Source organism: Pecten maximus, chromosome 14, assembly GCF_902652985.1.
Source record: "Pecten maximus chromosome 14, xPecMax1.1, whole genome shotgun sequence".
Taxonomy (NCBI): domain Eukaryota; kingdom Metazoa; phylum Mollusca; class Bivalvia; order Pectinida; family Pectinidae; genus Pecten; species Pecten maximus.
In genome coordinates, this window is record NC_047028.1 from 309,664 (window position 1) to 335,330 (window position 25,667).

At 42.0% G+C, this 25,667-nt stretch overlaps 2 protein-coding genes across 2 annotated transcripts; one reads left to right on the forward strand and one right to left on the reverse strand.

The window, feature by feature from the left end:
• The first annotated feature begins 1,123 nt into the window (after positions 1-1,123).
• Positions 1,124-3,293, forward strand: LOC117342553 (glycine-rich cell wall structural protein 1-like). Its single transcript, XM_033904737.1, has 3 exons — positions 1,124-1,616; positions 1,723-2,670; positions 2,881-3,293. Exons 1-3 carry the CDS (start codon positions 1,124-1,126, stop codon positions 3,291-3,293), a joined length of 1,854 nt encoding a protein of 617 aa, XP_033760628.1.
• A 13,871-nt stretch (positions 3,294-17,164) lies between these two features.
• On the reverse strand, positions 17,165-22,589 carry LOC117342626 (lithostathine-like). The gene is made up of 4 exons (XM_033904824.1): positions 22,220-22,589; positions 20,707-20,813; positions 20,471-20,558; positions 17,165-20,022 (listed from the first exon to the last, which is right to left on the reverse strand). Exons 1-4 carry the CDS (start codon positions 22,521-22,523, stop codon positions 19,790-19,792), a joined length of 732 nt encoding a protein of 243 aa, XP_033760715.1. The 5' UTR covers positions 22,524-22,589; the 3' UTR covers positions 17,165-19,789.
• Between the last annotated feature and the right edge of the window lie 3,078 nt (positions 22,590-25,667).

The following is a 25,667-nucleotide window of genomic DNA, read 5'->3' on the forward strand; positions in this document are numbered from 1 at the left end:
GTCACTTTTGATGTATGGGGTGTTGTTATTTCTGTTATATCGATGCTTTGTTCCGTTTCTGTTCTATATATTTGTGTTGTTTGTGGTGTTGATATGTCGCCAGTTGTCACTGTTTCTGAAATAAATACACATTAATTTTATTTTTACATTATTTAGCATTGGCTGCAGGTATTGATATACACTCAACGCCCGGAAAGTAATGTAGGTCTTAGTGAAGGTATGTTAGTATTGGGAGTCTTAGGGAGGGAGATTGGGTCATGGCGTGGGAGATCTAAATGAGGGGGTCATAGTCATAGGAGTCTTAACGTGCACGTGGGAAGACTTAAGTTTGGGGTTTAAGTATGGAGATCTTAGTATCAAAGTTTTATAATGGGAAAACTTAGTATGGAAGTCTTAGTGTGTGTCTTACTGTAGGATATCTTAGTATTGGAGCCTTTGTATAGGAGTATTTGTGTGTGAGTCTTAGTATGGGGGTCTTAATATGGGATGTCTTCCTTTTGGAGTGTTAGCGTGGGAGTTCCTTGTGTGGGGGGTCTCAGTTTGGGATGTCTTAGTGTGTGGTGTCTTAGTGAAATGGGGTTTCAGTATTGGAGTCTAAGTATTGGAGTCTAAGTATTGGAGTCCTAGTGTAGGACCTTAATTTTGAGGTCTTAGTGTGGGAGGTCTTAGTGAGGGAGGTCTTAGTGTGGGAGGTCTTATTGAGGGAGGTCTTAATGTGGGACGTCTTAATGTGGGAGGTCTTAGTGTGGGAGGTCTTAGTGTGGGAGGTCTTAGTGTGGGAGGTCTTAGTGTGAGAGGTCTTAATGTGGGAGGTCTTAGTGTGGGAGGTCTTAGTGTGGGAGGTCTTAGCGAGGGAGGTCTTAGCGTGGGAGGTCTTAGTGAGGGAGGTCTTAGTGAGGGAGGTCCAAGTGGGGAGGTCTTAGTGTGAGAGGTTTTAGTGTGGGAGGTCTTAGTGTGGGAGGTCTTAGTGAGGGAGGTCTTAGTGTGGGAGGTCTTAGTGAAGGTCTTAGTGAGGGAGGTCTTAGTGTGGGAGGTCTTAGTGAGGGAGGTCTTAGTGTGGGAGGTCTTAGTGTGGGAGGTCTTAGTGAGGGAGGTCTTAGTGTGGGAGGTCTTAGTGTGGGAGATGTTAGTGTGGGAGGTCTTAGTGTGGGAGGTCATAGTGTGGGAGGTCTTAGTGTGGGAGGTCTTAGTGAAGGAGGTCTTAGTGTGGGAGGTCTTAGTGAGGGAGGTCTTAGGTGTGGGAGGTCTTAGTGAGGGAGGTCTTAGTGTGGGAGGTCTTAGTGAAGGTCTTAGTGAGGGAGGTCTTAGTGTGGGAGGTCTTAGTGAGGGAGGTCTTAGTGTGGGAGGTCTTAGTGTGGGAGGTCTTAGTGAGGGAGGTCTTAGTGAGGGAGGTCTTAGTGTGGGAGGTCTTAGTGAGGGAGGTCTTAGTGTGGGAGGTCTTAGTGAGGGAGGTCTTAGTGTGGGAGGTCTTAGTGAGGGAGGTCTTAGTGTGGGAGGTCCTAGTGTGGGAGATGTTAGTGTGGGAGGTCTTAGTGTGGGAGGTCTTAGTTTGGGAGGTCTTAGTGTGGGAGGTCTTAGTGTGGGAGGTCTTAGTGAGGGAGGTCTTAGTGTTGGAGGTCTAGTGAGGGAGGTCTTAGTGAGGAAGGTCTTAGTGTGGGAGGTCTTAGTGAGGGTGTGGGAGGTCGTAGTAAGGAGGTCTTAATGTGGGAGGTTTTAGTGTAGGAGGTCTAAGTGTGGGAGGTCTTAGTGTGGGATGTCTTAGTGAGGGAGGTCTTAGTGTGGGAGGTCTTAGTGAGGGAGGTCTTAGTGAGAGAGGTCTTAGTGTGGGAGGTCTTAGTGTTGGAGGTCTTAGTGTGGTAGGTCTTAGTGAGGGAGGTCTTAGTGTGGGAGATCTTAGTGTGGGAGGTCTTAGTGATGGAGGTCTTAGTGAGGGAGGTTTTAGTGAGGGAGGTCTTAGTGAGGGAGGTTTTAGTGTGGGAGGTCTTAGTGTGGGAGGTCTTAGTGTGGGAGGTCTTAGTGAGGGAGGTCTTAGTGTGGGAGGTCTTAGTGTTGGAGGTCTTAGTGTGGGAGGTCTTAGTGAGGGAGGTCTTAGTGTGGGAGGTCTGAGTGAGGGAGGTCTTAGTGAGAGAGGTCTTAGTGTGGGAGGTCTTAGTGTTGGAGGTCTTAGTGTGGTAGGTCTTAGTGAGGGAGGTCTTAGTGTGGGAGATCTTAGTGTGGGAGGTCTTAGTGATGGAGGTCTTAGTGAGGGAGGTTTTAGTGAGGGAGGTCTTAGTGAGGGAGGTTTTAGTGTGGGAGGTCTTAGTGTGGGAGGTCTTAGTGTGGGAGGTCTTAGTGAGGGAGGTCTTAGTGTGGGAGGTCTTAGTGTTGGAGGTCTTAGTGTGGGAGGTCTTAGTGAGGGAGGTCTTAGTGATGGAGGTCTTAGTGAGGGAGGTCTTAGTGTGGGAGGTCTTAGTGAGGGAGGTATTAGTGTGGGAGGTCTTAGTGAGAGAGGTCTTAGTGAGGGAGGTCTTAGTGCGGGAGGTCTTAGTGAGGGAGGTATTAGTGAGGGAGGTCTTAGTGTGGGAGGTCTTAGTGAGGGAGGTCTTAGTGTGGGAGGTCTTAGTGTGGGAGGTCTTAGTGAGGGAGGTCTTAGTGAGGGAGGTCTTAGTGCGGGAGGTCTTAGTGAGGGAGGTATTAGTGAGGGAGGTCTTAGTGTGGGAAGTCTAAGTGTGGGAGGTCTTAGTGAGGGAGGTCTTAGTGTGGGAGATCTTAGTGTGGGAGGTCTTAGTGTGGGAGGTCTTAGTGAGGGAGGTCTTAGTGTTGGAGGTCTTAGTGAGGGAGGTCTTAGTGAGGGAGGTCTTAGTGTGGAAGGTCTTAGTGAGGGAGGTCTTAATGTGGGAGGTTTTAGTGTGGGAGGTCTTAGTGAGGAAGGTCTTAGTGATGGAGGTCTTAGTGAGGGAGGTTTTAGTGAGGGAGGTCTTATTGAGGGAGGTCTTAGTGTGGGAGGTCTTAGTGTGGGAGGTCTTAGTGAGGGAGGTCTTAGTGTGGGAGGTCTTAGTGTTGGAGGTCCTAGTGTGGGAGGTCTTAGTGAGGGAGGTCTTAGTGATGGAGGTCTTAGTGAGGGAGGTCTTAGTGTGGGAGGTCTTAGTGTGGGAGGTCTTAGTGAGGGAGGTCTTAGTGTGGGATATCTTAGTGTGGGAGGTCTTAGTGTGGGAGGTCTTAGTGAGGGAGGTCTTAGTGTGGGAGGTCTTAGTGAGGGAGGTCTTAGTGAGGGAGGTCTTAGTGTGGGGGGTCTTAATGTTGGGGGGTCTTAGTGTGGGAGGTCTTAGTGTGGGAGGTCGTAGTGTGGGAGGTCTTAGTGAGGGAGGTCTTAGTGAGGGAGGTCTTAGTGTGGGATGTGTTGGTGAGGGAGGTCTTAGTGAGGGAGGTCTTAGTGTGTGAGTTCTTAGTGTGGGGGGTCTTAGTGTGGGGGGTCTTAGTGTGGGAGGTCTTAGTGTGGGAGGTCGTAGTGTGGGAGGTCTTAGTGAGGGAGGTCTTAGTGAGTGAGGTCTTAGTGAGGAAGGTCTTAGTGTGGGAGGTCTTAGTGTGGAAGGTCTTAGTGAGGGAGGTCTTAATGTGGGTGGTTTTAGTGAGGGAGGTCTTAGTGTGGGAGGTCTTAGTGTGGGGGGTCTTAGTGTGGGAGGTCTTAGTGTGGGAGGTCGTAGTCTGGGAGGTCTTAGTGAGGGAGGTCTTAGTGAGTGAGGTCTTAGTGAGGAAGGTCTTAGTGTGGGAGGTCTTAGTGAAGGAGATCGTAGTGTGGGAGCTCTTAGTGTAGGAGGTCGTAGTGAGGAGTCCTAGTATTGAAGTCAACGAGTGATGATTGATATGTTGTGAGCCTCATACTGAAGGTGGTACGTAAGGATGTTCTTTTTAAGTCTTACTATTCTCAGACTGTATAGGGTCGTGTACCCAAGGACTAGTTTCATTTGGTTAGTTTATATCGACGAGATAATACTATAAAGTAAAAACAGACAAGGTGCTTTTGCAAAATGGGCAAAATCGGTGAAAGGGCAGTGATCTAATATTTGCATAAAAAAGTTTAACACCTCAGGATATCCATAATGATATGGTAGCAACACTAGGGAAATATGCCCCTTCATATGCTACAGTGAAAAAAAATGTGGGTGGCGGAATTTAAACGCGGTCAACAGAGCCTTGAGGATGACCCCCGTCCTGGAAGGCCTGTCAATATTGCGACCCCAGAAATGGTCAATAAAGTTCATGGTATTGTTATGACTGACAGACAAGTCACAGAAAGATATATAGCCAGTAGAGTTGGCATTTCACAGGAAAGGGTACATTTCATTCTGACGCCTCAAAGAGGATCTTGCAATGAGAATGCTTTCGGCCCGATTTGTACCAAGACTTCTGACAGTTGATCAAAAGCACACCGGGCGCACATTATCGAGTGCTAATCTGAACCTTTTGATGAAGTTCATGCCAACTTTCTTCAAAGATTTGTCACTATGAATGAAATATGGGTCCATCATTTTACCCCAGAGGCCAAACAACAATCGAAACCATGGAAGCTCTCCCCGGCCAAAGACAAGGTCTGTATACTCTGCTTTACCTCTGAGGCAATTACGGGACAATATTTAACTTAAGCGCCGCGAAACCTCACTAAAGTTGTGTAATTCTATCAGGACAATGCTCCTGTTTACAAGTCTGTCATTGCCATGTCTGCCATTCACGATTGTGGCTTGAAATAGATTGAACATCCTCCTTAATCACGTGATCTCGCTACATCAGACTTTCATATATTTCCAAAACTGAAAACAGCTATTTCAGGCATCAACTTTCAGCCAAGAAAAGGAGTTTTAAAAAGTGGCATTGAGGCCCTTATACATCTCTGGCAAAAGTGTATAGATACTGAAGGAGAATATGATGAAAAATAATACAATATTTCCGCCAAAATTCAAATCCTTCAATATGAGGCTCAAAACATATCAATGTGCCCTCGTAAGTGAGGGAGACTTTTAACATGGGAGGTCTTAGTGTTGTAACTCTTCGTGTGTGAGTCTTAAGTGTTTGAATCTTAGTGTGGAAGGTCTAGTGTGAGGGTCCTATAGAGGGTGATCTTACTGTGGAGGTTGTTAGTGTAGGGTGTAAGTATTGTAGTCTTAGTGTGGGAGGTCTAGTGTGGGGGTCCTATAGAGGGTGATCTTACTGTGGAGGTTGTTAGTGTAGGGTTTAGTATTGGAGTGTTAGTGTGGGAGGTCTAGTGTGGGGGTCCTATAGAGGGTGATTTTACTGTGGAGGTTGTTAGTGTAGGATGTAAATATTGGAGTGTTAGTGTGGGAGGTCTAGTGTGAGGGTCCTATAGAGGGTGATCTTACTGTGGAGGTTGTTAGTGTAGGATGTAAATATTGGAGTGTTAGTGTGGGGGGTCTAGTGTGGGGGTCCTATAGAGGGTGATTTTACTGTGGAGGTTGTTAGTGTAGGATATAAATATTGGATTGTTAGTGTGGGGGGTCTAGTGTGGGGGTCCTATAGAGGGTGATTTTACTGTGGAGGTTGTTAGTGTAGGATATAAATATTGGAGTGTTAGTGTGGGGGGTCTAGTGTGAGGGTCCTATAGAGGGTGATTTTACTGTGGAGGTTGTTAGTGTAGGGTGTAAATATTGGAGTGTTAGTGTGAGGGTCCTATAGAGGGTGATCTTACTGTGGAGGTTGTTAGTGTAGGGTGTAAATATTGGAGTGTTAGTGTGGGGGGTCTAGTGTGAGGGTCCTATAGATGGTGATCTTACTGTGGAGGTTGTTAGTGTAGGGTGTAAATATTGGAGTGTTAGTGTGGGGGGTCTAGTGTGGGGGTCCTATAGATGGTGATCTTACTGTGGAGGTTGTTAGTGTAGGATGTAAGTATTGTAGTCTAGTGTAGGGGGTCTAGTGTGAGGGTCCTATAGAGGGTGATCTTACTGTGGAGGTTGTTAGTGTAGGGTGTAAATATTGAAGTCTTAGTGCGGGAGGTCTAGAGTGGGGGTCCTATAGAGGATGATCTTACTGTGGAGGTTGTTAGTGTAGGGTGTAAATATTGAAGTCTTAGTGCGGGAGGTCTAGAGTGGGGGTCCTATAGAGGATGATCTTACTGTGGAGGTTGTTAGTGTAGGGTGTAAATATTGAAGTCTTAGTGCGGGAGGTCTAGAGTGGGGGTCCTATAGAGGATGATCTTACTGTGGAGGTTGTTAGTGTAGGGTGTTAGTATTGTAGTCTAGTGTGGGAGGTCTAGTGTGGGGGTCCTATAGAGGGTGATCTTACTGTGGAGGTTGTTAGTGTAGGGTGTTAGTATTGGAGTGTTAGTGTGGGGGTCATATAGAGGGTGATCTTACTGTGGAGGTTGTTAGTGTAGGGTGTAAATATTGGAGTGTTAGTGTGGGGGGTCTAGTGTGAGGGTCCTATAGATGGTGATCTTACTGTGGAGGTTGTTAGTGTAGGGTGTAAATATTGGAGTGTTAGTGTGGGGGGTCTAGTGTGGGGGTCCTATAGATGGTGATCTTACTGTGGAGGTTGTTAGTGTAGGGTGTAAATATTGAAGTCTAGTGTAGGGGGTCTAGTGTGAGGGTCCTATAGAGGGTGATCTTACTGTGGAGGTTGTTAGTGTAGGGTGTAAATATTGAAGTCTTAGTGCGGGAGGTCTAGAGTGGGGGTCCTATAGAGGATGATCTTACTGTGGAGGTTGTTAGTGTAGGGTGTTAGTATTGGAGTGTTAGTGTGGGGGTCATATAGAGGGTGATCTTACTGTGGAGGTTGTTAGTGTAGGGTGTAAGTATTGGAGTGTTAGTGTGGGAGGTCTAGTGTGGGGGTCCTATAGAGGGTGATCTTACTGTGGAGGTTGTTAGTGTAGGGTGTAAATATTGAAGTCTAGTGTGGGGGGTCTAGTGTGAGGGTCCTATAGAGGGTGATCTTACTGTGGAGGTTGTCAGTGTAGGATGTAAGTATTGGAGTGTTAGTGTGGGGGTCCTATAGAGGGTGATCTTACTGTGGAGGTTGTTAGTGTAGGGTGTAAGTATTGGAGTGTTAGTGTGGGGGTCCTATATAGGGTGATCTTACTGTGGAGGTTGTTAGTGTAGGATGTAAGTATTTGAGTGTTAGTGTGGGAGGTCTAGTGCGGGGTCCTATAGAGGGTGATCTTACTGTGGAGGTTGTTAGTGTAGGGTGTTAGTATTGGAGTGTTAGTGTGGGAGGTCAAGTGTGAGGGTCCTATAGAGGGTGATCTTACTGTGGAGGTTGTTAGTGTAGGGTATTAGTATTGGAGTGTTAGTGTGGGGTCCTGTAGAGGGTGATCTTACTGTGGAGGTTGAAGGTCTTGGAATTAAACATTCCAAAGACAAAAACATTTTCTCCTCAATTGAGGATAAAATGAAATTAAAATAGTCTGTATTTTTCTGATACATTGATACAAAAATGATATAAATATGCACGTTATATATCGCATGATTTTTTTTTTGGGGGGTAATTTTTTGTCATAAAGATTGATAGATAATTATGATCAATTATATTAGGCCAAAATCATGCCTGATCAATTCTGGATTTTGATTTTGGAAATGTTGCAATGGTACTGGATCATTTTATAACTGTTTTGATTCTAGTCTTTCAAGTATTTGGTGACATTCTGAGTAATGTGAGTTTGATGTTAATCGTAGTGCTGATTGGTGTTTGCCCTTGGAATGAATCTAACCATGTAGACTTTAGCAAATTTCCACCCAGAAGATCTTATTTGAATCCTCGCTCATACATACAGGACAATTATATTAAATTCGCTTAGGTTATTATTTGCATGCTGTCATACATTTACACACATCCTATGATATATAGATTTCTTACTGGCATACTCGCAAGCATCTACACATATCATGTATGATCTCTCTCTCTCTATTTATATGTAATATTTGTATACTCACACATACATAAATATATGTATGATCAAACCTTTTGAAATAATAATACTCAAGATTCTCATATTTATGCACACTGAAACATTAAACACTAAAAAAGTGTATGCTAGGAGCATATTTATTCCCATTACTATACCACATAAATATTCAAATAGGGGGAGAAAAAACCCCACACATATTTACTATTAATAGATCAAAATAGATGTGCAGCTAGGTAATATCAGTAAAGAATTAAAGGAGAAATTAAGTATATGGCAAAAAGATTTTTAAAAGTAAATGCTGAATTGAAGGAGTACATTTAGCCACATATCGATATGTAATACCTGATTTTCCTCGTCCGGTATCTTGATAGTCGTTCACTGGTGAGGGATAGTTAGAATTAACACGATTTTCAGAGGTTTGCCTCTCCTCAAACTGATTGGTAGTCACAAAACCTTGCGTAGTTTCCATGGGTGACAAATCGAACGCAAGTTTAGTGGTAAAGGAAGACTGTAACCCCGATGTATCTATCCCAGACTGACCACTGTGTAAAGACACGGAAACACCATTCACTTCACCAGTGGGAGCTGCGTATGCAACTGTAGAAGTATCTCCGGTTTTTACAGAATCAATTTCCATGTAAGAATCTGTTTGCATATCGTCATTATGTTTTGATGTCGAAATCCCGATGTCCGTTGTGGCTATAAAATAAACCGGACATTGTAAATAAAATCATGATTAGGCAAATTGTAGGCTGCTAAATACATAATGTAAACCAGACATTGTAGATAAAACCATGATTAGATCAATTGTAGGCTGAGAAATACACCGGGCATTGTAGATAAAATCATGATTAGACCAATTGTAGGCTGATAAATACACCGAACATTGTAGATAAAATCATGATTAGACCAATTGTAGGCTGAGAAATACCCAGAACATTGTAGATAAAATCATGATTAGATCATGTAGGCTGAGAAATACACCGGACATTGTAGATAAAATCATGATAAGACCAATTGTAGGCTGAGAAATACACCGGACATTGAAAATAAAACCATCGTTTTTGCTTTCATGTGTGTAAAATTATCTGTAAATAAAGTTATCTATATAAATCCGGCATTGTTAAATCATTACGAACCACAGCGAGGTTTTATTTACTAACAAGTACCTAATAAGATTATGAGACAAATTATAATATTATTAACAGATCTTTCATTACAGGGTAATCTACGTGACTATAAAAACAGCGTCGTTAATTGTTGCTGGAAGTATGACTGATTTAACAGAGCTGAGCAGAAAGGTAATTGAGAGTTTGTTTAAACATCACAGGATCTGATTACTTTGTCTTCAATCCTAAAATTTACTATATAAATGCTCAATACTTTTTTGTTTGATTAAAATCACCAAATGTCACATAGTTGTGTATATTACTTATGTGTCAACAAGAAGCATTCTTATGGCTAAAGTGTCTAAAATATTAATATGATTGGGGGTTATATAAAAATACTATCTGAAATATCTGCATCAGTTACTCGCCCTTCAGAATCAAAATGTTAAAAAATAATTCAAGTGAAAAAAAGGTATACAAAAACAACATGAGTGTTATGAGATAATGGCGACGACAATTCAGAACGTTGATTAAATGAAGTCTATAAAACTGAACTATAGATTAATCACAATGTATGTAAAGAAGAAAAGCGTGTTTGGGCTGTTCATCTGATCGATTAGAGGAAGGGATATGCGTGGTTTTGACTTTAAAGATTTCCTAACATTGGGAATAGAACACCAATAGAAACTACCTGGACTCTTACCTTCCGAGGCTTGCCACTAACGATAAAGGTTATGATACCTGATAGCCGAGCATAGCCACAGCAGGAAAAACTGATAATTCCTCGGATAATCTAACATATGGGTACCAATTAGCTCGAGTAGGCGATAGTGTTACAAATAACATTGGAATGTACCCTGATTTCATCTGTCAAGTTTTACCACCTAACGCCATTAATAAATTTTCTTCTCAAATGCCCATCTATAAATTATTATAGAGACCAATGTCAGTCAAATGTCCATCTATTATATATTATACGGACCAATGAGAGAGTCAACGCCTCATGATGATGACATTATGACATTGGTCTAGTAAAGTTTCACCTAAAACAGATGACGAAGGTTAACGAAAACTATAGACTAGAAACTAGGTGTTCTTCAGATATAATTAGATAGGTGTTCTATAGATATAATTAGATAGGTGTTCTATAGATATAATTAGATAGGTGTTCTATAGATACAATTAGATAGGTGTTCTATAGATATAATTAGATAGGTGTTCTATAGATATAATTAGATAGGTGTTCTTCAGATATAATTAGATAGGTGTTCTATAGATACAATTATATAGGCGTTCTATAGATACAATTAGATAGGTGTTCTATAGATATAATTAGATAGGTGATCTATAGATATAATTAGGTGTTCTATAGATATAATTAGATAGGTGTTCTATAGATATAATTAGATAGGTGTTCTATAGATATAATTAGATAGGTGTTCTATAGATATAATTAGATAGGTGTTCTATAGATATAATTAGATAAGACAAAAGAAGAATGACACCGAGACAAGTAATGAGATACATATTATGTAGTAAGACAACACAAATAAGACAGGAAGAATGTCGCTTCTTTATAAATCTTTCATATTACATGTATAGATATGTACGATTTTGTTGTTAGGAGATAAACATTCTCGTACATAACGACCAAGGTCATATGAAGACTTACCAATTGGACACCAATAATATTTTAACACTTAAAGTAAGATTCGACAGCAACGAACAAAAACCACAAGTGCTGCAGTGGGGGCTGCGAAAAAGAATATTGACGTTTTCGATACCTCTTTTTAGAGATAGCAGGAGAAAACGGAAATCTTAACTTTTGTCATCGTCTTCAATCGTGTGAATTTGCGCTTACCTGAGATTTCTGTTGAAGCAAGTCCTTGAAGATACATGTAGGCAAGAGTAAGTAACCAGACCATTTCGTAAGAAAAAGCAGGCTGTCTGTATCTTGCCATGCCTGTCCATACACTGGTAACAGGGAAATAAGTGTTCGAATTCAAAGTTACGTAATGTATAATTAATGGTATGAGTATTGATGCATATCATTCCAGTATAAAAAGGATTCTGTTTGCTACCAATCATGCACGGCTTGATTGCAATATCACATTCAGCAAATCGATTCGAAATTGAACAGATAACGTAACATTTATCTATGTCATAAGTCAAGCGTCACACATTAACGAATTGATATCGACAATCACAATAACCGTTACATTTACTCTAGTATAACCACGTCAGCGTATCATTTATTCATTTCCCTAACTAGGATTCCGCAGCCTAAATTCCAAGACCAGTCATTAAACACGGTTTTGTGTTTTTGTTTTTTTGGGTGTTTTTTTTTTGTGAAATATTTGTTTCTTGTCTACATGTGAAGTGGCAAATTCGGAAATACATGTTCTATACTTACAATTTTAAACGTTTTAAGATTTTAAACTTCACACAAATATAAAGGGCCGTGTGAAGATGTGCATGCCTCTTTCTTTTTCTAAAAATTATGGTTGCAATGGGGTTAGTGGGCCGATTACAATGAAAGCATACAAATATAAATGACCATGTGTAGATATGCATGAAGCTGTTTAAACTCCAAAATTTTGGTTGCCATGGTAATTGGTCACTATCAGCAGATTTTTCGTGTCCGGACAACTCCTCCTAAACATGTCGACCGATTTTCACATAACTTCACAGGAATGTTAGGTAGCATGTGTAGATGTGCATGCCGCTATTCAAATTCCAAAATTTTGGTTGTCATGCTAATTTTCATTATGAACAAGCTTTGTTTGGTTTGAAAGTTTGGTTGCTCTGGTAACCTAGCCACTATACACAGGTTATGTGTACTGGCCCATATCTCATCAGTCCTTAGATACATTCTATTGAAAGCTGGTCACAAGCGGTGTAACTTATCAATGTCGATTATCCAAGACTTCTGGTGCCCCAAAAAACTGTTGGAATGGTAATACAATGAAAGCTTCTGATTGGTCAATTTTGATATATTCTCTAATTAAGCTGGATATTTCACGTGTAAGTTTATGAGGGAAAGCAAATAAAACGATGCTATGGCGTGGTTGTAAATGAGGATTAGTGGAGGTATTAAATATCCATCATTGACTGACAGTTCTAGCTAATTGATGATTTTGTTTTGTCTAGTGTATTCAAAAAAAATGTTTTATTTTAATTATAGAATAAAAACGAAGATAATATCAGGAGCACGTGATAATGATGAACAATAGTAATGTCAGACCACGTGATAACGATGAAAAAACAGTAATGTCAGACAACGTGATAATGATGAACAATAGTAATGTCAGATCACGTGATAACGATGAACAATAATAATGTCAGACCACGGGATAACGATGAAAAACAGTAATGTCAGACCACGTGATAACGATGAAAAAACAGTAATGTCAGACCACGTGATAACGATGAACAACAGTAATGTCAGAGCAAGTGATAACGATGAACAACAGTAATGTCAGAGCACGTGATAACGATGAACAAAAGTCATGTCAGACCACGTGATAACGATGAACAAAAGTAATGTCAGAGCACGTGATAACGATGAACAACAGTAATGTCAGAGCACGTGATAACGATGAACAACAGTAATGTCAGACCACGTCATAACGATGAACAATAGTAATGTCAGACCACGTGATAACGATGAACAACATTAATGTCAGATCACGTGATAACGGCGAAAAACAGTAATGTCAGAACACATGATAACGATGAAAAAACAGGAATGTCAGAGCACGTGATAACGATGAACAATAGTAATGTCAGACCACGTGATAACGATGAAAACACAGTAATGTCAGACCACGTGATAACGATGAACAACAGTAATGTCAGACCACGTGATAACGATGAAAAATAGTAATGTCAAAACCACGTGATAACGATGAACAACAGTAATGTCAGAACACGTGATAACGATGAACAAAAGTAATGTCAGAGCACGTGATAACGATGAACAACATTAATTCAGAGCACGTGATAACGATGAACAACAGTAATGTCAGAACACGTGATAACGATGAACAACAGTAATGTCAGAGCACGTGATAACGATTAACAACAGTAATGTCAGAGCACGTGATAACGATGAACAAAAGTAATGTCAGAGCACGTGATAACGATGAACAAAAGTAATGTCAGACCACGTGATAACGATGAACAACAGTAATGTCAGAGCACGTGATAACGATGAACAACAGTAATGTCAGACCACGTGATAACGATGAACAAAAGTAATGTCAGACCACGTGATAACGATGAACAGTAATGTCAGAGCACGTGATAACGATGAAAAATATTGATGTCAGACCACGTGATAACGATGAACAACAGTAATGTCAGAGCACGTGATAACGATGAACAACAGTAATGTCAGACCACGTGATAACGATGAACAAAAGTAATGTCAGACCACGTGATAACGATGAACAGTAATGTCAGAGCACGTGATAACGATGAAAAATATTGATGTCAGACCACGTGATAACGATGAACAATAGTAATGTCAGACCACGTGATAACGATGAACAATAGTCATGTCAGACCACGTGATAACGATGAACAATAGTAATGTCAGACCACGTGATAACGATGAACAACAGTAATGTCAGACCACGTTTAAACTTGTATAAAGTTAAAGTATTATGAATAGTTTACACACGTATCATATAATCAATTACAACACATATAAATAATTAACATGTCTTTCAATGTTTTTTCTCATAAAAATTTGACCATTATTGAATTTCTTCATCCAAAAATTTCCCAAAGAGACGACAGAAGTATCACATATAGTGCGCGAACCTGCATGTGTCTGTTTTCTATATTGATACACAGTGAGTCTTAATACAGGCGCGCACGCAGTCTTAAATTTAACCTGCATTTTAGCTTTCAAAATCACGGCACTGGTCAGAAATGTACATTTGCCATTTACCAATGTCTAAGTATCTCAATTCTTGTCAGATTGTATCAAATTGTGGGAACATCTATTTTTGATAGAATTGGACAACGTGTGTCATTCAAGATAGTAATTTCCTACTGTTTACTTTGTAAATATCCAAATACAGGATGAAAACAAATCGCACATGAATATTTCACACAGGGACAGTAATATAAGTAAAACACAACATTAATGAGGTCACAGGCGTCTCTGCTGACACGGTGAGACATTCCATCATATAACTCCTGTACAGTAGACATCAATATTGATATATCAGGACTACAATGTATATTGTTTACAATAATACAATCAATCGTATGGATACAATACCTTGTTTTTCGTCATTCGTTTCTAATATTGGGTAATTTCCCATGTGGGTTTTGTCAGTAATTGATCACATAATTATAACCTAATGTATTCTGAAAGTGTTACTGAATTTAAATCAATAAATGACTATCAATAAAAAATACAAATACAATGCTTACTCTGTATAACTATTATTGATAGTTTACCTGCCAGGGCATGCTGTGTTACAAACCAATACATAAATGGTGTGTATACATACGGGAGGTAGGGTGTGTATACATACGGGAGGTAGGGTGTGTATATATACGGGAGGTAGGGTGTGTATATATACGGGAGGTAGGGTGTGTATATATACGGGAGGTAGGGTGTGTATATATACGGGAGGTAGGGTGTGTTTATATACGGGAGGTAGGGTGTGTATATATACGGGAGGTAGGGTGTGTATATATAGGGAAGGTAGGGTGTATACATACGGGAGGTAGGGTGTGTATACATACGGGAGGTAGGGTGTGTATATATAGGGGAGGTAGGGTTATATACATACGGGAGGTAGGGTGTATATATATACGGGAGGTAGGGTGTGTATATATACGGGAGGTAGGGTGTGTATACATACAGGAGGTAGGGTGTGTATATATACGGGAGGTAGAGTGTGTATATATACGGGAGGTAGAGTGTGTATACATACGGGAGGTAGGGTGTGTATATATACGGGAGGTAGGGTGTGTATATATACGGGAGGTAGAGTGTGTATACATACGGGAGGTAGGGTGTGTATATATACGGGAGGTAGAGTGTGTATACATACGGGAGGTAGGGTGTGTATATATACGGGAGGTAGAGTGTGTATACATACGGGAGGTAGGGTGTGTATATATATACGGGAGGTAGAGTGTGTATATACGGGAGGTAGGGTGTATATATACGGGAGGTAGGGTGTGTGTATATATAGGGGAGGTAGGGTGTGTATATATACGGGAGGTAGGGTGTATATATACGGGAGGTAGGGTGTGTATATATACGGGAGGTAGGGTGTATATATACGGGAGGTAGGGTGTATATATACGGGGGGTAGGGGGTGTATATATAGGGGGAGGTGGTGGGGGGGTTGTATATAATGACGGAGGTAGGGGTGTATATATATACTGGGAGGTTGGTAGGTGGTAGGGTGATAGATATAACGGGAGGTAGGGTGTATATATACGGGAGGTAGGGTGTGTATATATACGGAGGTAGGGTATGTATATATACGGGAGGTAGGGGTGTATATATACGGGAGGTAGGGTGTGTATATATACGGGAGGTAGGGTGTGTATACATACGGGAGGTAGGGTGTGTATATATACGGGAGGTAGGGTGTATATATACAGGAGGTAGAGTGTGTATATATACGGGAGGTAGGGTGTGTATATATACGGGAGGTAGGGTGTGTATATATACGGGAGGTAGGGTGTGTATACATACGGGAGGTAGGGTGTGTATACATACAGGAGGTAGGGTGTGTATACATACGGGAGGTAGGGTGTATATATATACGGGAGGTAGGTTGTGTATATATACGGGAGGTAGGGTGTGTATATACATACGGGAGGTAGGTTGTGTATATATATAGGAGGTAGGGTGTGTATACATACGGGAGGTAGGGTGTGTATATACATACGGGAGGTAGGGTGTATATACATACGGGAGGTAGGGTGTGTATACATACGGGAGGTAGGGTGTGTATATATACGGGAGGTAGGGTGTGTATACATACGGGAGGTAGGGTGTGTATATAGGGGAGGTAGGGTGTTTATATATACGGGAGGTAGGGGTGTGTATACATACGGGGGGGGTAGGGTGTGTATATATACGGGAGGTAGGGTGTGTATACATACGGGAGGTAGGGTGTGTATATATACGGGAGGTAGGGTGTATATATACGGGAGGTAGGGTGTGTATACATACGGGAGGTAGGGTGTGTATATATACGGGAGGTAGGGTGTGTATACATACGGGAGGTAGGGTGTGTATACATACGGGAGGTAGGGTGTGTATATATACGGGAGGTAGGGTGTGTATACATACGGGAGGTAGGGTGTGTATATAGGGGAGGTAGGGTGTTTATATATACGGGAGGTAGGGTGTGTATATATACGGGAGGTAGGGTGTGTATATATATGGGAGGTAGGGTGTGTATATATACGGGAGGTAGGGTGTGTATACATACGGGAGGTAGGGTGTGTATACATACGGGAGGTAGGATGTGTATATATACGGGAGGTAGGGTGTGTATACATACGGGAGGTAGGGTGTGTATACATACGGGAGGCAGGGTGTGTATACATACGGGAGGTGGGGTGTGTATATATACAGGAGGTAGGGTGTGTATACATACGGGAGGTAGGGTGTGTATACATACGGGAGGTAGGGTGTGTATACATACGGGAGGTAGGGTGTGTATACATACAGGAGGTAGGGTGTGTATATATACAGGAGGTAGGGTGTATATATATGGGAGGTAGGGTGTGTATATATACGGGAGGTATGGTGTGTATATATACGGGAGGTAGGGTGTGTATATATACGGGAGGTAGGGTGTATATATACGGGAGGTAGGGTGTGTATACATACGGGAGGTAGGGTGTGTATATATACGGGAGGTAGGGTGTATATATATACGGGAGGTAGGGTGTGTATATATACGGGAGGTAGGCTGTGTATACATACGAGGTAGGGTGTGTATACATACGGGAGGTAGGGTGTAGTGTCTTAAAATGAAATGTATTTTGGAAGATAGCGGTCATTTCGGCCACCTCTGATATCGGACCAACTCATTTCTTTTTACATCGGATGACCTACTAATAAAAATGGTATATAAAGTGGTGTATGATAAATGATCACAGAAAGGCAATATTAGTGTATGGGGGTTTATTAACATAATACTGGTAATTGTTATACACCAATAAAGACATCAATAACCCACAGCAATTGTGTCCATTGTTGTCACGTTCTCGCACTTTTATCCGCATCATAACAAAATGTATGGAATATTTTCGTTATTATTGATACATAAAGACATTTTCCCGTGGTTCACGAGACAATGTGGTTTCTGATTAACATGAAATAATAGGTAATCGATGTAAATAAAGTCATGGGAGCAGATTCCTACCACAATGCATAAAGGTCTAAAGATGGCCAGTAGGCCTGAAAACCTAAACATAACGACTATTTTAACGAATGTATCTAAACATAAAATGTAATTATCATAGTATAAGTATGGTCTTTGTTAACAATCATACATCATTTAAGTGCGAAAGGAAAGTTGTATTACAGTATATCACGCTGTCAATTGTCGCCGCCCTGTCCAATTGTAACTGTCAACATTCGCCGCCCTGTCCAAACTGTCAATTGTCGCCGCCCTGTCCAAACTGTCAATAGTCGCGACCCTGTCTAAACTGTCAATAGTCGCGACCCTGTCTAAACTGTCAATAGTCGCGACCCTGTCTAAACTGTCAATAGTCGCGACCCTGTCTAAACTGTCAATAGTCGCGACCCTGTCTAAACTGTCAATAGTCGCGACCCTGTCTAAACTGTCAATAGTCGCGACCCTGTCTAAACTGTCAATAGTCGCGACCCTGTCCAAACTGTTAAGTTCTGTCAACTTCGCCGTACTGTCCAAACTGTCAACTTTCGCCGTCCTGTTCAAACTGTCAACTTTCGCCGTCCTGTTCAAACTGTCAACTTTCGCCGCCCTGTTCAAACTGTCAACTTTCGCCGCCCTGTCCAAACTGTCAATTGTCGCCGCCCTATCCAAGCTGTCCAGTACAATCAATTGTCGCCACCCTGTCCAGTACAATCAATTGTCGCCGCCCTGTCCAAACTGTCAATTGTTGCCGCCCTGTCCAAACTGTCAATTGTCGCCGCCCTGTCCAAACTGTCAACATTCGCCGCCCTGTTCAAACTGTACAGTACAATCAATTGTCGCCGCCCTGTCCAAACTGTCAATTGTCGCCGTCCTGTCCAAACTGTCAACATTCGCCGCCCTGTTCAAACTGTACAGTACAATCAATTTTCGCCGTCCTGTCCAAACTGTCAATTGTCGCCGCCCTGTCCAAACTGTCAATATTCGCCGCCCTATCCAAACTGTCAATTGTTACCGTCCTGTCCAAACTGTCAACATTCGCCGCCCTGTCCAAACTGTCAATTTTCGCCGCCCTGTCCAAACTGTCAACATTCGCCGCCCTGTCCAAACTGTCAATTGTCGCCGCCCTATCCAAACTGTCAATTGTCGCCGCCCTGTCCAAACTGTCAATTGTCGCCGCCCTGTCCAAACTGTCAATTGTCGCCGCCCTGTCCAAACTTTCAGCATTCGCCGCCCTGTTCAAACTGTCCAGTACAATCAATTGTCGCCGTCTTGTCCAAATTGTCCAGTACAATCAATTGTCGCCGCCCTGTCCAAACTGTCAATTGTTGCCGTCCTGTCCAAACTGTCAATTGTCGCCACCCTGTCCAAACTGTCAACATTCGCCGCCCTATCCAAACTGTCCAGTACAATCAATTGTCGCCGCCCTGTCCAAACTGTCAATTTTTGCCGTCCTGTCCAAACTGTCAATTGTCGCCGCCCTGTCCAAACTGTTAATTGTCGCCACCCTGTCCAGTACAATCAATTTTCGCCGCCCTTTCCAAACTGTCAATTGTCGCCGCCCTGTCCAAACTGTCAACATTCGCCGCCCTGTTCAAACTGTCCAGTACAATCAATTGTCGCCGCCCTGTCCAAACTGTCAATTGTCGCCGTCCTGTCCAAACTGTCAATTGTTGCCGTCCTGTCCAAACTGTCAATTGTCGCCACCCTGTCCAAACTGTCAACATTCGCCGCCCTATCCAAACTGTCCAGTACAATCAATTGTCGCCGCCCTGTCCAAACTGTCAATTTTTGCCGTCCTGTCCAAACTGTCAATTGTCGCCGCCCTGTCCAAACTGTTAATTGTCGCCACCCTGTCCAGTACAATCAATTTTCGCCACCCTGTCCAAACTGTCAATTGTTACCGTCCTGTCCATACTGTCAACATTCGCCGCCCTGTCCAAACTGTCAACATTCGCCGCCCTGTCCAAACTGTCAATTGTCGCCGTCCTATCCAAACTGTCAATTGTTGCCGCCCTGTCCAAACTGTCAATTGTCGCCGCCTTTTCCAAACTGTTAATTGTCGCCGCCCTGTCCAAACTGTCAATTGTCGCCGCCCTGTTCAAACTGTCCAGTACAATCAATTGTCGCCGTCCTGTCCAAACTCTCCAGTACAATCAATTGTCGCCGCCCTTTCCAAACTGTCAATTGTCGCCGCCCTGTCCAAACTGTCAATTGTCGCCGCCCTGTCCAAACTGTCAATTGTTGCCGTCCTGTCCAAACTGTCAACTTTCGCCGCCCTGTTCAAACTGTCCAGTACAATCAATTGTTGCCGTCCTGTCCAAACTCTGTAGTATTGTCGATTGCTACCGCATCCCTGCTGAATTCACCATTCGTCTATTGTTAATCATTCTACGTTAATTATTCACAGCTGCTGTTTGGCACACAAATTCCAAACCAAAACTACAGGCTTTGTCGTCCCATTTACGGTGGGAATCTTGTCCTATGCCGAGACAATCCTGCCCGGTGCCGTAGTTATTTGGTTCCCCTGGTGCCCAGTCCATGATGTTACTAGGGATAGGATCGCCATTGTCCCATACCCATCTTCCTTCTTCTACTGTGTCATGGCCTCCAATCCAGAATTGTTTTCCTTGGAATCATAATATTTTGATGTTACTACAGTCTTAACGCAACACAATGTTATGTGTGTGATATAGTGTTTACTTTATCGACTAAAAAAATAGCCCGGTCTTCTATATTTAGTAATAAAACTTTGATGACAAAGTAACCTGATTATCTATATTTAGTAATAAAACTTTGACGACAAAGTAACCCATTTTTTTTGTATTTAGTAATACAACTTTGATGACAAATAACCCAATCCTTTGTGTTTAGTGGTAAAATGACTTAATAGTAACAGAATGTATTATATATTAGTGAGGACATTGACGCCGCCTTAGCCCGAGTTTTCTCTGGCCCTGTCACCATGTCTGGTGTAGGGTCATGGTGACAGGGCCAGAGAAAACTCGGGCTAACGCCGCCTGTACAATCTGTCCACGTGTTGGCGTTGTAGACTAGATAAGAAAGAAGACACTAACCTCTAATTTTACATTCCCGTTTCAAGAAGTCATTGATTTTCGTTGTTGTAGGTCTGGCTAGATGTCCACCTTTGACATTGCACCATAACTGTTGACAAGAGTGCTAACTTAGCAAATGTTTCTACAAAACGCAAACGCAACAGATTCGTTTGCTTAAAAGAATTGATACTAAAAAATAGCCGTTAAGAGAAAATAGAATGAAATAAAGTACTTTCAGTGTTATAGCAGTTACTTACCTTAGCCTGGGCCCATGATAATTTTTCATCTCTGAACATGAAGCAATGATTGCCTTGTAGAATATAGTGGCCGTCTGTTGTTTCAGGACACCTGGGTCTTGTAACATCTATATTGTGAATTATAATTTATAAATTATTCTGTTTCGAATTCTAAAGAACCTATCGCTACATTCGTATTTTAACGCAGCATAGTTTTTTTAGTAAGCAATAAATTGTTAAACTAGTACTTCTTTAAAAAACAGGAAAGAAAGAAAATCATGATAAAAAATGATACTTAGCTAGAGATGATGGTCTTAAGGATCTGCTCTGGAGAAAAGTCAAAATTTTCTGATTACTAACTTTTTAAATTCATATATCTCATTCTAAAGTGGAGAATACAGAGGTATAAAAATGAAATGAAATTCATATGTTGATTGTGCTCGTTTTTGATCTATTGTTGATCAAAGATTACAATTTGACATAATATGTGACTTTACGTGAATTCTGATGTTTGACCATACATACAACAAATCAAAGCAAATATGTCAAAAGTGTATAATCAGATATGTATCAATGTTCTTGAAATTGACAAAACTAGCATTTTCTTTTCAAATTTAGAAGTTGAATCGATCTAGAAAAATATTTTTAATCAAAATAGCAATTTATGTAATCCCTACCCCTAAATGATGAAGTATAAATTACCCAATTTTACACCATTTTTGCTAGATTTATAAGCAGTTCTGGTGACACTTTTTAAGGTATTTTGCAGATCAAATAGGAAAACAAGTTTTTCCTTTTTATACTGATACAAAAATGTGGGCTCAGTGTGCTAACTATTTTGTCCTGAAATATTTTTTGTCATTTTTCAGTTTTTCAGGAAAATATGTTTAATTACTCCAGTTCCATTAAATGTGAAAATAAAATGCAAAACCTGTGTAATTCCTCACTTCGTTGTTTACTATTTTCATTGCACTGAACAATGCAAAGTGTTACAGCAAAAATGAATTAGAAACATTCGACATTGCCAACGCAATGATGGTTTTAGTGAAAAGTCCAACAAAAGTGAAATTAGAGCCTTGCAAAAACAGCAATTTTCAAAATGACCGCCAAATGGACCATTTTCTGAAATTCTTCTAAAACCAAATCGACTTACATAAGTCTGAAAATACACATTTTTTTCAGAAACAATCTTGCTATAAAATTGCCATCTTTTACTCAAGATCGAAACGAGACTTCAACGTGGCTGAAACTTCAGGAGAGCAGATCCATAAATGTTAGACAAAATACACAACGGAAAATATGTAAGCTAAAATGATAGAATTTGGATGTGTGGATAGTATAAAATAAATAAAAGAACAAGGGAAATATAACAGTAGAGCCAGTGAAGAAATAGGAAATGTTACAGGCTCCAGTGTCACAGCACTACTGGAAACAGTCCCTTTGATGTGAACTATAATTCACCTATCGTAAATAAATGTACGCTTAATACTTTATATCAATGATACACAGAAAGCAATAAATAAAAACTATTTACCAGCAACAAGCGATATGTTGTTTATGGCCTCTTCCACCTGTACTGCCTTGTCAGCGAGGCTGTCGATTTCGTCCGAAAGCAGGTCTATCTCCGTCAGAAACTTTTGTCTTAACTCCATTAGGACCTCATTAAACGCGTTAGTCGCATACTCATCCACGAGAGGCCAGAGTTGTTCAGAAACTTTCTTTTCAATCTCGGCATCCTCGAGCTTTTGTCGCTGGGCTCCGGTAAATATCGCTTGTTGTTGTGATACCGAAATAAGAAAAGCTGATATAAACAAATACGCAATATAAATACACCCCATCGTTTGAAAAGGTTGTTATAAACTGATATGTGTCTTTAACCTGCGTAATATAAAGTGATAGTAAAGCATTAAGTATTATTAACAATGACGAAATGATAACATAGTCATTATTTCTGTCTGAGCTAGCACTTATTCCACTCAGGAGAGATATATTGATGTTTGTTCTACAATACATCGGCTTTATCTGGTAGCATCATTAAACCGACCCTAAAACCTAGATGTATTACGAATTACATATCCAAGGACTGTCGAGGCACACAAGTGCATGTGACGTACTTTTTTAATGGAAATTTAGTAAAAACTGTCTTATAATGAATATAAAACTGCATCACACAGCTGTTTCGTCCGGACTCGTCAGTGATTCTAGATAACACAGCTGGTTCGTCCGGACTCGTCAGTGATTCTAGATAACACAGCTGGTTCGTCCGGACTCGTCAATGATTCTAGATCAAACAGCTGGTTCGTCCGGACTCGACAATGATTCTAGATAACACAGCTGGTTCGTCCGGACTCCACAATGATTCTATATAACACAGCTGGTTCGTCCGGACTCGACAATGATTCTAGATAACACAGCTGGTTCGTCCGGACTCGTCAGTGATTCTAGATAACACAGCTGGTTCGTCCGGACTCGTCAGTGATTCTAGATAACACAGCTGGTTCGTCCGGACTCGTCAATGATTCTATATAACACAGCTGGTTCGTCCGGACTCGTCAGTGATTCTAGATCATACAGCTGGTTCGTCCGGACTCGTCAATGATTCTAGATCAAACAGCTGGTTCGTCCGGACTCGTCAGTGATTCTAGATCATACAGCTGGTTCGTCCGGACTCGACAATGATTCTAGATCATACAGCTGGTTCGTCCGGACTCGTCAGTGATTCTAGATATCACAGCTGTTTCGTCCGGACTCGTCAGTGATTCTAGATAACACAGCTGGTTCGTCCGGACTCGACAGTGATTCTAGATAACACAGCTGGTTCGTCCGGACTCGACAATGATTCTAGATAACACAGCTTGTTCGTCCGGACTCGTCAGTGATTCTAGATCATACAGCTGGTTCGTCCGGACTCGACAATGATTCTAGATCATACAGCTGGTTCGTCCGGACTCGTCAGTGATTCTAGATGACACAGCTGGTTCGTCCGGACTCGTCAGTGATTCTAGATCATACAGCTGGTTCGTCCGGACTCGACAATGATTCTAGATCATACAGCTGGTTCGTCCGGACTCGTCAATGATTCTAGATAACACAGCTGGTTCGTCCGGACTCGACAATGATTCTAGATAACACAGCTGGTTCGTCCGGACTCATCAGTGATTCTAGATGACACAGCTGGTTCGTCCGGACTCGTCAGTGATTCTAGATAACACAGCTGGTTCGTCCGAACTCGTCAATGATTCTAGATGACACAGCTGGTTCGTCCGGACTCGTCAGTGATTCTAGATAACACAGCTGGTTCGTCCGGACTCGACAATGATTCTAGATAACACAGCTGGTTCGTCCGAACTCGTCAATTATTCTAGATGACAGAGCTTGTTCGTCCGGACTCGTCAGTGATTCTAGATGACACAGCTGGTTCGTCCGGACTCGTCAATGATTCTAGATAACACAGCTGGTTCGTCCGGACTCCACAATGATTCTAGATAACACAGCTGGTTCGTCCGGACTCCACAGTGATTCTAGATAATACAGCTGGTTCGTCCGGACTCGTCAGTGATTCTAGATAACACAGCTGGTTCGTCCGGACTCCACAATGATTCTAGATCATACAGCTGGTTCGTCCAGACTCGTCAGTGATTCTAGATCATACAGCTGGTTCGTCCGGACTCGTCAGTGATTCTAGATAACACAGCTGGTTCGTCCGGACTCATCAGTGATTCTAGATCATACTGCTGGTTCGTCCGGACTCGTCAGTGATTCTAGATAACACAGCTGGTTCGTCCGGACTCGTCAGTGATTCTAGATCATACTGCTGGTTCGTCCGGACTCGTCAGTGATTCTAGATAACACAGCTGGTTCGTCCGGACTCATCAGTGATTCTAGATAACACAGCTGGTTCGTCCGGACTCGTCAGTGATTCTAGATCATACTGCTGGTTCGTCCGGACTCGTCAGTGATTCTAGATAACACAGCTGGTTCGTCCGGACTCGTCAGTGATTCTAGATAACACAGCTGGTTCGTCCGGACTCGTCAATGATTCTAGATCATACAGCTGGTTCGTCCGGACTCGACAATGATTCTAGATAACACAGCTGGTTCGTCCGGACTCCACAATGATTCTAGATAACACAGCTGGTTCGTCCGGACTCGTCAGTGATTCTAGATAACACAGCTGGTTCGTCCGGACTCGTCGATGATTCTAGATAACACAGCTGGTTCGTCCGGACTCGTCAGTGATTCTAGATAATACAGCTGGTTCGTCCGGACTCGTCAGTGATTCTAGATAACACAGCTGGTTCGTCCGAACTCGACAGTGATTCTAGATAACACAGCTTGTTCGTCCGGACTCGTCAGTGATTCTAGATAATAAAGCTGGTTCGTCCGGACTCGTCAATGGTCATAGATAATACAGCTGGTTCGTCCGGACTCGTCAATGGTCATAGATCATACAGCTAGTTCGTCCGGACTCGGCAATGATTCTAGATCATACAGCTGGTTCGTCCGGACTCGTCAGTGATTCTAGATAACACAGCTGGTTCGTCCGGACTCGTCAGTGATTCTAGATAACACAGCTGGTTCGTCCGGACTCGACAGTGATTCTAGATCATACAGCTGGTTCGTCCGGACTCGTCAGTGATTCTAGATAACACAGCTGGTTCGTCCGGACTCGTCAGTGATTCTAGATAACACAGCTGGTTCGTCCGGACTCGACAATGATTCTAGATCATACAGCTGGTTCGTCCGGACTCGACAATGATTCTAGATCAAATAGCTGGTTCGTCCGGACTCGTCAGTGATTCTAGATCATACAGCTGGTTCGTCCGGACTCGTCAGTGATTCTAGATCATACAGCTGGTTCGTCCGGACTCGACAATAATTCTAGATCATACAGCTGGTTCGTCCGGACTCGACAATGATTCTAGATCATACAGCTGGTTCGTCCGGACTCGTCAGTGATTCTAGATAACACAGCTGGTTCG

Coding starts and splice junctions, on each gene's coding strand:
- LOC117342553 (XM_033904737.1), top strand. CDS start 1,124: ATGTTAGTGTGGGAGGTCTTAGTGTGGGAGGTCATAGTGTGGGAGGTC. Junction 1,617..1,722: donor GGGAGGTCTTAGTGTTGGAG/GTCTAGTGAGGG, acceptor GTTTTAGTGTAG/GAGGTCTAAGTGTGGGAGGT. Junction 2,671..2,880: donor GGGAGGTCTTAGTGAGGGAG/GTATTAGTGAGG, acceptor TTAATGTGGGAG/GTTTTAGTGTGGGAGGTCTT.
- LOC117342626 (XM_033904824.1), bottom strand. CDS start 22,523: ATGGGGTGTATTTATATTGCGTATTTGTTTATATCAGCTTTTCTTATT. Junction 20,559..20,706: donor TATCATGGGCCCAGGCTAAG/GTAAGTAACTGC, acceptor TCTTGTCAACAG/TTATGGTGCAATGTCAAAGG. Junction 20,023..20,470: donor ACGGGAATGTAAAATTAGAG/GTTAGTGTCTTC, acceptor TATGATTCCAAG/GAAAACAATTCTGGATTGGA.